This window comes from Rhinolophus hipposideros, assembly GCF_964194185.1.
Source record: "Rhinolophus hipposideros genome assembly, chromosome: 3".
Taxonomy (NCBI): Eukaryota; Metazoa; Chordata; class Mammalia; order Chiroptera; family Rhinolophidae; genus Rhinolophus; species Rhinolophus hipposideros.
Genome location: NC_138049.1, coordinates 17,574,931 through 17,589,148, shown reverse-complemented (window position 1 = coordinate 17,589,148; position 14,218 = coordinate 17,574,931). Strand labels below are relative to the sequence as shown.

Here is a 14,218-nt window from a genome sequence, read left to right as displayed (position 1 = left end):
TTCCTCCATTAAGAGATATGCTCTTGTATGGTTCTAGTACATCCTATATCTCTGAAACATTGCCAGGTACCACAGGTACTACAGTTGTAGAAAGAATCCCGCTGGAGAACCATGGGTCTGGGTGTCAGCTGTTATCTGGAACTCAGTGTATTGATCCCACTTCTGCTGTTGGTGTACCACAAATTGGCCCTCATTCCTCGAGAAGCATCATCCACGAGACGATAGACTCTGTGAGAGCTTTATGTGGTGTGGCCTCTACACATTCCCATAGATATTTTTGACTTCCCAAAAGCTTATTCTTGCTACCTCCTATTTTCATATAGTAGGTAACTTAGAACAACTTCCCTTATAATGTCAGAGGTCATATAAAAAATATCATTATAGGTTTCGCTCCTAAGCATTCTCTCCTCAACACCACGCCATCATCAAGTCAAAAGTCCACACACTATTTTCAACTTCCCTTTTATTTCTGGGGGTCTCAGGAAAGTTCTTCTTCCAGAGGGTAGAGATGATCACTGTCTTTATTCCCCAATTTTTCCCCCAGGCTTCACCATCTGTCAAGCTACTTTTTCACCATGTCTTTCAAACAGTGACTCTCATACTATACATGATGAAGGAAGTTTTCTCACCTGGTCTGCTACAAACTGAAACTTAGAAAAATATAGTAAAATGACCCAGTGATGATCAATTGTTATGAAAATATTTCTAAATGCATACTCTCACTTTTAGAATGTATCCCATAAGGAACCAGTTTGGAGATGGAAGACGGCACATGCTCGGGCGTGCGCACACACACACACACACACACACACACACACACACTTTGAGCTGCACTTTTCTAGAGGTCTGAGACCATCATACTACAATCACACCCTATTTTGATACAAGAGTTTTGTAGATGAACATGAAGATTAACCTTCTTTGCCCCTTTCCCACTCTTGCTGTTTAAACATATATCATTTGGTGGGATATAAGAAAACACAAACATCTAATTAATCAGACAATATTTTCATTCCAGTCAGAGTCAGCAGAGTTGGTGTATTATAGAAAGAATTATAGTTTGAAATGCCAAAATATATCCAACATAAGTGGATATGTTCATAAGAAAAGCAAATGAAGTTTAGAAATCTAAGATCCCACAATAACCAGGATAAAAAAGAAAAGTTATTGGCCACTGGTTTCTAGAAGAGTCATATTATAAAATGTTAATACTTCAGGAATGTTTTATCTAATGTTATATTGTTGTGACAACAAAATATAAAAGGGGAGCAGTAAAGATCTCAATTTTCAAAGGGGAATGGAGATAAGATACATTCAGAAGAAAAAGGACTACTGTATATATGAAACTTATTTGCATAAACCTAATGGTAACCACACACACACACAAAATCCAAAACCGAGACACATGACATTAAAAAAAAGAGAGAGAGGAATAAAAAATCACAGCATAAACTAAAATAACACAGAGAAACACAAGGGAAAAGAAACAATCAAGTCACAGAGCCACCAGAAAACAAAATATAAAATGGCTATAGGAAATCCTCATACATCAATAATCACCCTAAATGTAAATCTAAACTCACCAATAATAAGTCACAGAATAGCAGACTGGAAAAAAGAAAAACAAAAAACATATGCTGCCTTCAGGAGACATATCTCAGCTGCAAGGACAAATATAGACTCAAAGTGAAAGGGTGGAAAATGATACTCCAAACCAATGGCATCCAGAGTAAAATAGTTGTAGTTATACTTATATCAGACAAAATACATTTCAAAATAAAAAGTTAATGACACAAAGATGAACATTTTATAATGGTAAAGGGGACAGTACATCAAGAAGGTATAACACTTTTCAATATATATGCACTCAGTCAGGGAGCACCTAAATATACTAAGCAACTACTAACAGAACTAAAGAGAAAAACTGGCAAAGGCACAATTATACTAGGGGACTTAAATACTCCATTGACAGCTATGGATAGATCACCCAAACAGATAGTAAATAAGGAACTATCAGCCTTTGACACATTAGGCCAAGTGGACATTATCAACATATACAGATCTTTTCATCCCATAACACCAGATTATATATTGTTCTCCAGTGCACATGGAACATTCTCAAGGATAAACCATATGCTGGGATACAAAACTAACCTCAACAAATTTAATAAAATTGAAATAACACCAAGCATAGCTTTTTCCACAATGCTTTGACATAGGAAAAGGACAGAAGGAAAAACTGCACATATGTAGAAATTAAAAAAAACATGCTACTGAAGAATGAATGAGTCAAAAAAGAAACAAAAGCAGAGATCAAAAGTTACATAGAGTCAAATGAGAATGACAATATGACATATCAAAAGCTTTGGAATGCAGCAAAAGTGGTAATAAGAGGGAATTTTATATCATTATAGGCCTATCTCAAGAAACAAGATAAATCACAAATAAACAACCTAATGTTACATCTTGAAGAACTAGAAAAAGGAGAATAAGTGAAACCCAAGGTCAGCAGAATTTAGGAAATAATAAAAATTAGAGCAGTATTAAATGAAATAGAGAACAAAGACAATAGAAAAAAAGTAATGCAACAAAGAGCTGGTTCTTTGAAAAGATTAATAAAATTGACAAACTTCTGGCTAGACTCACTAAGGAAAAAAGGGAAAAGACTCAAACAAAATCATAAATGAAAGAGGAAAAGTTACAATTCACACTACAGAAATACAAAGGATCATATAAGAATACTATGAAAGGCAATCTGCCACCAAATTCAACAACCTAGAAGAAATAGACGAGTTCTTAGAAATAGTACATAACCTTCCTAGACTGAATCACAAATAACTGAAACATCTAAATAGACTGATCACCAGAAAGGAAATTGAAATAATCATCAAAAACCTCCCAAAAAGTAAAAATTCAGTACCATATGAATTATTAGGAATTCTACTAAACATTCAAAGAAGATTTAATACCTATGTTTCGCAAGCCCTTCCAAAAAATTGAATAAGAGGCACTAATTCCTAACTAATTTTATGAGACCAACATTACCCTAATACCAAAACCTGGCAAGGATAACACAAAATAAAGAAAATTATAGAGCAATATCTCTGATGAATATAGATGCAAAAATCCTATACAAAATACTAGCAAATCAAATACAACAATACATTGAAAAGATAATACATCATGATCAAGTGGAGTACATTCCAGGAGCACCAAAGATGATTCAATATATGCAAATTGATCAATGCGATACACCATATAAACAAAATAAAGGATAGAAATTATACAATCATATCAATAGATGCAGAAAAAGCATTTAACAAAAAAACACCATCCATTTATGATTAAATAAAATGGGTATAGAAGGAAAGTACCTCAACATAATAAACACCATATATGACAAACCCTCAGCTAATATCAGTAGACAAGGGTAAATGGGGTCAAATACATGGTGAAAGAAGGAGATTTGACTTTGGGTGGTGTGAACATACAATGCAATATACAGATGATGTATTATATAATTATATACTTCAAACCTATATAACTTTATTAACCAATGTCACCCCAATAAATTTAATTAAAAGAGAGAAAAAAATCACACACAAAAGATAAATTGAAAAAAAAAATGATTAAAAAATTTCAAAACTTGGGAGGCATACAACTAAATGAAATTGTTTTTATTTATTAAAAATAAGAACAACAAAAATAAATGGTCTTAATTGTATTAGTTTTCTATTGCTGCTGTAGCAAATAACCACAAATGTAACTTAACACAAATTAATTTCTTATAGTTCTGGAGGGCACAAATTCTAAAATTAAGGTGTTGGCAGGACTGCATTCCTCCTGGAGGCTCTGGAGGAGAATCTGTTTCCCTTTTCAGATTCTAGGGCCATCTGACTCCTTGATGTGTGACTCTCCCCAAATTCAAGGCCAGCAGCATAGCAACTTCAAATCTCTCTGTCTCTCGTTTCCTCCCTCCATCTCTCTCTCCTCTGTCTCCGTCACCTCATCTCCTTCTTGTATTCTTCCTCTTCTATCTGCCTCTCTTTTTCCCTTACAAGGGTTCTTATGATTCCATTGAGCACAGCTGAATAATTCAGGATCATGTTCCTATCTCTAGATCCTTAACTTAATTGCACTTGCAAAGGCCTCGTAAGGTAAGATAGTCATAGGTTTCAAAGATTAGGACTTAGACATCTTTGGAGGTCCATTAGGCTGTCTACCACAATTGGTATGAACAGCAGGGATCTATAGCATATTAATGTGCAGTTCTCTCACGAACCCCACAGTCTGTATCATGGTAACCATGAGGTCCTTCCACCCTGCAGCCACTGCTAGAAGGGGTTTACCTGATTTGAGGCTCCATGGGAAAGTTCTCTGCCCATCGGCATTGTTACAAGTTATAGTGAACTTGGTGGCAAACAATTGGGGATGGCCAACATCACAGTTGCATGACCATGGTACTGGTCAGGGCAAGCAGCAAATCAGCCAAAAATTGAACATGTTAGATCTGGGTAACAAAACCACCATTTTGATTTCAACCTAAAATCAAGAACAAGGCAGGCTGTCCACTCTGACAACTTGTATTCAACATTTTAAAGGAGGTTGTACCAGTTCAATCAAGAAAAAGAAAGAAAACACATACATATAAGAAAGGAAGAAGTAAAATTCTATTCTCACACAAATTGATCCAGTATACTGCGTAAACCCTAGGGGATCGGTGAAAAAGAACCCAAGAATATCATCTAGAACCAATAAGTGAGTTCAGTGAGGTGATATGATGCAAGATTAATATACAAAAAATACTTTTATTTGTATATATTATCAGTGATCAATCAAAAAGTAAAATTAAGACAGTTTCACTCTCCATAACATCATTAATAAATATATGTAAATAAATTTAACAAAAACGTAAATCTCGTATACCAAAAACTACAAATCATCACTGAAAGAAATTTCGAAAGATCTAAGTAGAGAGGTCGTTCAAGCTTTGACCTAGAAGACTTAATACAGCAATATAGTAATTCTCTCCAAATTTATACATAAATTCAGTATAATCACTAGAATTTGATAAGCTGACCCCAAAATTTATACAAAAATGCGAAAGGTCCAAAATGACCAAAATAATGTTGATAAAGAACCAGGGGGAGGATTTTTACTTTGTGATTTCAGTATTTATTATGAAACTAACAATAATCAAAACACTGTGATTTGATAATTTCTTTAAGGGTTAAACACAATTTTACCATTCCTACCTGCATGAAATGTTCAAGAAAGGCAAATCTATAGAGACATAAAGCAGATTGATGGTTGCCTGCGGCTTGTGGTAGAAATGGAGAATTAATATAAAAGATCACAAAAGATTTTACTTGGATAATGGAAATGTTTTGAAACTGGATTTGGGTGCTGGTTGCAGAACCTTGTAAATTTACTGAAAAGTATTAGATTATACTCTTTAAATGGGAAAATTTTATGATATGTAAATTATGCTTTAGTAATTTTTTGAAAAGATTAAATGGTCCAAAAAGATGGAATATTATTCAGCCATAAAAATAACAAAATTTTTATCATTTTTAACAACATAGATGGACTTAAAGGGTATTATGCTAAGTGAAATAATTCAGACAAAGACAAATATTGCATGTTTTTACTTATACGTGGAATCTGAAAACAAAACAGAAATAGACTCATAACTACAGAGAACATATTGATGGTTGCCAGAGGGGATGGGGGTAGGGAGATGGGTGGAAAAGGTGAAGGGATTAAGACGTACAAACTTCCAGTTATAAAATAAGTCACAGGGATGTGATGTACAGCATAGGGAATACAGTCAGTAATATTGTGATAACTATGTATGATGACAGATGGTTACTAGACCATTTGTGATCACTTCATAAGGTATATAAATGTTGAATTACTAGGTTTTTATATCTGAAACAAATATAATATTGTATGTCAACTATAATTTAAACATAAATAAATCATTTTAAAAATGCTCTGGAAAGGCTGAATGGTTTATATGAGTCTATGGAATAAAAAACTCCTGCTTATTTGATCTTCAGTGTTTATCTATTATATATTGCCTACTCCGCTAGACTAAACAGTTCTTAAAGGTTGCATATTGTGTCCTCAACCCATAGTGCATAGTATGGCTTTAGCACATAGACTAAGCTCTTTAAATATGGGGTCATTTAACTTGTTTATAATGATGTTTTGTAACTTAAAGAATGACTTATTTTTTTAAATCTCCACCTTCATTTAACTATAATTAGAAGAATATTTTGTTACTCTTCTTATAGACTATATTCATTTTGTCATCTCCTTCATTTAACTAGAGGATAAATATAAAATATAATTATATTTTATAAAGTCACATTACATCACATTAAAATCATATTAAATAAGGCAAGTCCAATCATGGTTGTTTTGTAACAGAATATATTGTTTCCAACTAAAATGATATATAAGTCATTTAGTTAATCATTGTTGATATTTTTTGAAAGCTTAGGACTTCCTTTTTTTTAAAACAGGGCCTCGTTCACGGTCCCCGACAATTTTGGAAATGTCTCCACAACTTATTCGAAAAGAGTTAGAATGTGTAGACTTAACTCAATACTTGCGGTAAGTTTTAATAAACATGATTAATGTAGACGTCTATGTGCATAGAATTTTGCATACATTGCTAATCGCAGTTGCTAAACAACTGAAAATTTGAAATGACCCACTTATTTTCAATATATTTAAATTTTTAGAAGTACATGATTTTACATCTCAAATTTTGCAAATGTTTCATTAAGTCAATCATAAAAGCATTTAAATATTTTTCTGTAAAGATTTCATCTGCATCCTGATTAAGCTGAGTTGAGTTGCAGAAAACTCTCACTGTAACTGCTGCCATTATTTAATCAGATTCTATTTTCTTAAGAACTAGACAAAGAGATTAATAGAGAGAGAGTTACTCAAGCATATTTATAAGTTTGGAAACGTTTTCAAAATTATGTAGCCACATAAATTAAAAAGGAAGACCTATAAACAAGGCTTACAGTTTTGAACACCAATTCCATAAGCATCTCATCAAATGTTGCATCTAATTTTACTGATACTTTTCTAAAAGAATTTTCTAAAATATCAGTGCTTCAATGGATGGAGCATAGGCCACCTAAAAATAATGTTTTCATATTTCCATTCCTAACATTTTATTTGATTCAGACCACCTCACTGTTGATATGATTTTAAATTATTTGAGTTCTAACATTCATTCCAGAGGTCCCAAATGATTGATGTTCTCTTTTGATGTTTCTGTATCAAGGAAAACAAACACTGAGCCTCTGCTGCTAACAGAGGAACTGAATCGGCATCAATCAATGCAAAAGGCAGAGGAGGTTCATCAGTTTCGACAGGGTAGGAACAGACTCCTTAGCATTCGAGGCATTGAGCAAGAAGAACGAATTCAATTAAAGCATAGAATCCTGGAGATGTATGGGGAAATGCGGGTGAGTCTAAAAGTGCATACATGAATCACAGTTGACAAATTCGTTCGTAATAGAAAAAAAGACATCATAGGGTCATATAGTACCCAGGTAGAAAGACGCCTTAGAAACAGTTAGTTCTTAACTTCTCAGAAAAGATGGGAAATTGATTATTATACACATTTAATTTCACTTATTCCATAAAATCCCTCTAAAATACAGTATCAGGAATCTATCTACAAAATGGGAAGAATGGGAGAGAAGACAACAAATATTTGGGACGTTGGAAAATAGCTGGATCAGGATCATATTAACAGACTTGAGGCAGCCAAAACCTAAGCTGGCAGCAGAAAACCTCTTCAGAACCGACACAGTTTGCTCCACAGAATCCCCAAAAGGCTCAGAAATTGGTGGCACTGGCTACATTAAGAAGGGAAGTGAAGTGGAAGGAAGATGAAATCTTTGGGTTATTTAGTTAAAAGCTATTTAAGAAACAGTCAGAATGGTACATCCCCACCTCATGGCTAGTGACTGCCGCTCCTCCACCCAGGAGAAGACTAGAGGTGCTTTAGTTAGACATGATTCAAAAACAAACAAACAAAGTTTTTTGTAGTGTGAAAGCTTAATTAAAAATGAAAGTATCTTACTAGAAATGGGGAGATTCTATAAATAAATATGGATGACTTCCACTATAGAGGGTGAGGATTTTATTTTTTTCCTCCCACTTCCTTGCAACACACACACACATACACACTCCCAAAGACACTGATGGCTACCGGACTTCCTAAACATTTTTGCCACAGTGATATTAGGTGTTCCATGTAATTTCCAGTGCAGTGTTGGCCGATCTAAGGTGTATGCCGATTTGACATCTCTTCTTGTTTGTCTAACAGGTACCTCAAACTGAACCTCTCCAAATCCAAATTCTAAAATTCTTGCCCTCTGTCTCATTCAGCACAAACATGTCACTCCACCAACATTCTTTATCCCAGTCAAGGGCAATGGCGCTCTTTCAGCTGCTCAGAGCAGAGACCTTGGCGACATGCCTGACTTCTCTCACTCCACACAATCCATCATCAAAACTTGTCAGCAATTACCTTGAAAAATATCCAAAATTTATCCACTTTTCATTCCCTCTAGCCCTACCACTCTAGTCCAAACTGTCATTGTTTTCCATTTAGAATACTGCTGCAGTCTTCTGACTGATGTCACTGCTTCCATTTTTGCTCTTTTACAATGTAGTTGGTCTCTGCTGAGCAGCCAAAATGAATGTATCAATCAGGACACACTTTTTATGCTGTGGTGACAAACAGACTCAATGTCTCAGTGGCTTAAGACAGGGGTTGACAAACTTGTTTTCTGTAAATGGCTAGATAATAAATATTTTTGCCTTTGCAGGCCATACGTTGCATCTACTCATCTCTGCCATTGTTAACACAAAAATCAGTGAAAAATAATACCTAAATGTGTTTCAATAAAACTTTATTTAGAAAAACAAGCATTGAGCCAAATTTATTCCACAGGCTGTAGTTTACCAACCCCTGGATTAAGACAATAAAAGAATATTTCTCTTCCAGCTACATGTCCAGTGAAACTCAGTAGAGGGTCCTTCTCATCATATTTACATTTTGTATTTACATTTCACTGGCCAAAGCAAATCATATGGTCACATACACCTTCGATGAAAGAATCAACCTTAATTTTAAATTTCTAGCTTCAATAACTGGGGCAATAAGTTTCTATAGTTTAAGCCACCCAGTTTGTGACACTTGATTACAGCAGTCCTAGCAGACTAATACAGAATACAATGCCACCATGTGCTTGCAGGAAAACTAGAAATATTTTATGAATTGCACTTTTGGTTATCAGAGTACTCCATAAAACGGAGAGTGAAATCATTTGACTCTTGGAATGGCTTCACATTTCACAAAGTCTTTATTATCGCATCTAGAGCTCTACTTAATCTAGCACCCACTTCCCTTCCTGATCTTTTCTCCTATCATTCTGCCAGCTTTGAGCCTTTTCTTTTCTCCACACTGACTGCCTTTCTGCTAATGGCCAGGCATGTCCCCACCTCTCGGCTTTTGACCTTCCTCCTACCTCTTCCTTGAACATCTTTCCCTCAAAAAGCCCAATGATTTCCATCTTCACTTCATGACGTCTCTCAGGTATTGTCACTCCATTATGAAAATCTTCTCTAGCACCCCATTCAAAACCAGTGCCCTTAAAAATTTGTATATCCATGCCTGGGCCTTATTATTTTCTTCACTTATTGGTTTAACATGGATGCGCATAGAGAGAGAGAGAGTACCAAAAATATGTACACGCATTTTAAGAAAGGAAAAAACTGTATTAAAATCATAATACTCAATATATACTTATAAACAAAAGATGAACGCAACTCACATTTGACTTCTGCAATTACAAGAGGTGGTCAAAGTGTTTACCATCAGCATAATTTTAATACAGTTTTTTCCTTTCTTAAAATGTATATATATATATATCTTTTGGATATATATATATATATACATATATGTGTGTGTGTACATATATATATATATATATATATATATATATATATATATATAATTATGCAGGGTATAGTTAAGTAATAATAGAACCAGAAGATGACCTTGGATTTAGCTACATACAGATCATTGGTATCCTTGATGAATACAGTTTTTTTTGAAGTGGTAAGAATGAAAGCCAAGCTGCCAATAACAAAGATTACTGGTGAATTAGGTGATGTTATTGGGCAGTTCTTCAAGTATAACTCAGATATATTTTGTCAGGGCTAGAATATGTGTGGTTAACTAGTAATTTATTGAGCACAGTTACTGTGAGAGACACACTGAGCTGTATATTTTATATAGATTATATTTGAACTCATTTAAAGCATATAGTCGCTTTGCCAAAATTTCTGCCTATTTCTTTTTTCACCTTTCTATTTATTTTTCTCAAACTGATTCTTTATTTACCATTCCGTTAAAATCTCATGTACCTTTTGTTGCTATCTCATGTTGTATGTATTGATAAATATTTGAGACCATAAGATAATTTCTATCGTTAGCAATTTCCTTCTTCAATCTACTGGCATAAGGAAAGAATAAAGGGCTTGCTTTTATTTTTTTTTCCCTGGGACCATAAGTCTTTATCAGTGAACCTTATTTTCTTGGGGTTTTGTTTTGGGATAGGACTCTTTAGATGAAGCTCGACAGAAGATCTTCAATATACGGGAAGAATATAGAAACAAGTTGCTGGAAGCTGAGCGCATAAGGTTGGAGGCTCTGGCTGCTGAGGAAGCAGCAGTCCGGGCGGAGCCAGAAAAGAAGACCCCGGCTCCTGACAAAGAGAAAAAAAAGAAAGAAAAGAAAAAGTAACCAGGAGAGGCCCAATACTACCTTTCTTCTGAAGAAGAAGAACCTATTTTTACATATAACTTTGCAGATTAAAATAAGGTTTTGGCCAATTAAAAACAGAGTATTTCCTACCTTAGAAATAGTTTCTGCATGTTAATGTTAACTTGTTAGTTTTTCTCAGAAAGCTATAATTTGAATCCATTAGAGTTTACACTTTTCTAATTTTAATTTAAAAATGTCTCAAAATATTTAGAATGTAATAAAACGCATATGTCTCACTGTGAATTGCTGTATTACTAATGTTAAGACAAGATCATAATGAGCCAATAGAATTGCCTTTGAAAAATTCAATGATGAGAAAAATAGCTATTGTTTTTGGAGAAAATTTTGCCTCCAACTTTAAAGACTTTAAAATATTTTTTAAAGTATACTTCAGACGTGCTTTTCTTTTTTTTTTTAAGCTGAATGTCAATAAACCTCCCTCATTGGGCAAGAACTATTGTGGGTTAAGCCCACCCAGTGTTAAAATTCTGAATCACAACAATGAGTAAAGGTAACCCATGCATGAAGAATGTGATCACAAACACATCTGTTGTCATGTGTATCCACATCGTATTTTTTGTAAGACCGAGAACATATTCTAGTATGCTAGTTTTAGAAAAATACACTGAGTGGATTAATTGAAGCACATAGTAGAAAGTTGAATTTCCCAAAAGCACACTTCCAACTCATGACTTCCTCAAATGAAAAATTCCCATCCTGTTCTTTAACTCGCAAAGCTGTTTCATTTTGATAGGTGATTTTACTTTTCACATTCATTTAAATTTGTATTATTAGAAAATTCTTTACACACACATATACATATAATTTTATTTAACTAAATATGCAAACACATGCATGTTTTCTTTATTACTGTTTGCCTACACTTTCCTTCACAGCTTTATGATCTCCCAGCCCCCCAAAATAATACATTGTAATAACCTGGTATGAATGTTTCCATATTTTTCTCTTATAAATACATTAATATTTTATATTATCGCTTATTTCACAAAATGTCATTTTATTGTACATACTTCACTAGTCTTTTTAAAATTTTCTCACCAAATACAAAATCTGAGTCAAAAGTAATTCATTCTTGTTAATTGTTATGTAGTGTTTTATGGTACAAATATATCATAATTTATTCAGCTAATTCTCCATTGATGAATATTTGCTTTGTTTCTAGATTTTTGCTATGCTATCTAGTTGAAAATGTGTGTGTGTGTGTGTGTATCAGAATATTGAACTACTAACACTGGTATTATATATTCTCTTTCAGTTAGATAAAATTCAGCTGCAAAACTCTGGTTCCTATACACATTATATACAGGTATCCTCACTTTCTGAAAGTTCAAGTTACACCATTTCACTTTTTACAAAAAACAATACACATATAATACAATATTACTCAGCCATAAGAGAAGGAAACCTTGTCATTTGTGAAAATATAAACTTGGAGGGCATTATGCTAAGTGAAATCAGCTAGACACATTAAGACAAATACTGTAGTGATCTGACTTACAGTATGTGGAAACTAAAACAGTCAAATGCAGACTGATTTACAGATGGCTTGTAATTGTGACTCAAATATTTGGAATGGGGCTGCCATTGGTGATACATTTTCCAAAATGAACAACCCTTGGTAAGTTTTTAAAGATAACAATGTGTAGTCTTCCCTTATCGTACATAATTGTTGCATTTCTGAAATATTCAGTGAACTTAAAAACTATGCAAAAATATTTTATTTTTATATATTTTACAAAGTTGGGTTCTTGAATTATTAACTTGCTTTTAGACTCTATGAATGATGGGCCATTCAAATTAAATGGCAGGTAAGATAATTCTTTGTTGCATGGGACTCTTTCCAAAATTAGGGGATGTCTAACATCCTCGGCCTTCAACCTCTAAATAGCAGTAATTCTCTTCCATTATTGGGACAACCCAAAACGCTCCCACACATTTCTTGGATATTCTCTAGAGGTGGCACTATCCCCACTGAGATCATCTCCATGTAGAACAGTAAAGATTGATGGAAAGCTAAAGATATCAATGTCTGTAGGTCATAGTTAATAAATAACTCTTTTAGAATACATAGCCATAGGAATACTCTCCATTGTGTTCATTGAGTTAACCAGGGTGTATCTGTAAAGCATAGTGTATGGCCTACCATTCAGTTTCTTTCTTCTTAGTATCCTACCGTTTACCTTCTTACACCCTCCCCCCCCCAAGTACTTCAAGGACAACCCCTCATTTCTCAGGGGCTCTTGTAAGGGAAAGAAAAAAAAACAGTTTTCCTCTTGTAGTCCCAGACCTGCCTCTGAGTCAACATTAATAATCCCCAGGGTGCAACTCTGGTGATGATAAACATCATTATAAGAGCAATTCAATTCTTCAGTGACTCCAACACCTCCACTGAAGAAAAGACTGTGGCAAAATCAAAGTGCCCACCACTAAAGTGTTTTTAACATAGAGAAGTCTTCAGTTAAATGAATCAGAAAATTGCTGACAACTTCAATAAACTTTGACTTCTACATAGAAATCAAATTTTCAAAATCAAGTCAACAAAAACATTGACTTCTAGTCTCAGAGCTCCCTGTTATATATAGACTATTTGCACTCATAATAAATGTTCCATAGGATGGTGGAGTAGATAAACACTGTACCTACTTCCTTCTAAAATCACAACAAAATCCTCCATTAAAATTACAACTGAATTACAGAATAATCAATCTGGAGGACTATCTGAAGTCTACTCAGAAGTCCTATAACTAAAAATATAAAGAAGAAGCCACGTCAAGACTGGTAGCAGGGGAAGAGACATGGAATGAGCCTCAAACCTCTGTGCGGCAGTTGAAAATCAGAAGGGATATCTCAGCTGCGGAAGTATCTCCTGGAGGAGCGAGGGAGCGCAGCCCCACACTGGCCTCTCCACCCCAGAATACTGGTGCCAGAAAAAGGAGCCCCCATAATATTTGGCTATGAAAAACAGTAGTAATTCTACTGAGTGGATAGAAGGTTGCCAGAAACCCAGACGTCCTCTTAAAAGGCCTGCACACAGACTTACTCGCTCGCAGGCACTTACCTTGGGCTCCAGTGGAGGGACGGTAACTCGGGGGTGTCAGAGGAATATGAGGAGCTGACTGAGGTGTGTAGCTTCTCAGCAAGTGCTGGAAGACACTCACCATTTTCCCTGTAACGGGTCCTTCTCCAGTGCAGCCAGCAGACAGACGCCATCTTTCTTTTGTTGAGCCCTCCCCCAACACGGCTAAATCTGAATCTGATTGGTCTGGTGAGCTCCGCTTCTCCACATTGCTGACTCACTGGGAACCTGCCCCACCTAACTCCCCCAAC

General features: G+C 34.8%; 1 protein-coding gene across 1 annotated transcript in view; it reads left to right on the top strand.

Annotated features, from left to right (window-relative positions):
* The window catches only part of ADGB (androglobin), a 134,219-nt gene extending 121,975 nt beyond the window's left edge, over window positions 1-12,244 (top strand). Inside the window, exons 34-36 of the mRNA XM_081045108.1 lie at window positions 6,531-6,621; window positions 7,310-7,493; window positions 10,664-12,244. Of these exons, the coding sequence (XP_080901234.1) occupies window positions 6,531-6,621; window positions 7,310-7,493; window positions 10,664-10,849 (461 nt within the window). The 3' untranslated portion in view covers window positions 10,850-12,244. The remainder of the gene's footprint in view (window positions 1-6,530; window positions 6,622-7,309; window positions 7,494-10,663) is intronic.
* The last annotated feature ends 1,974 nt before the right edge of the window (window positions 12,245-14,218 follow it).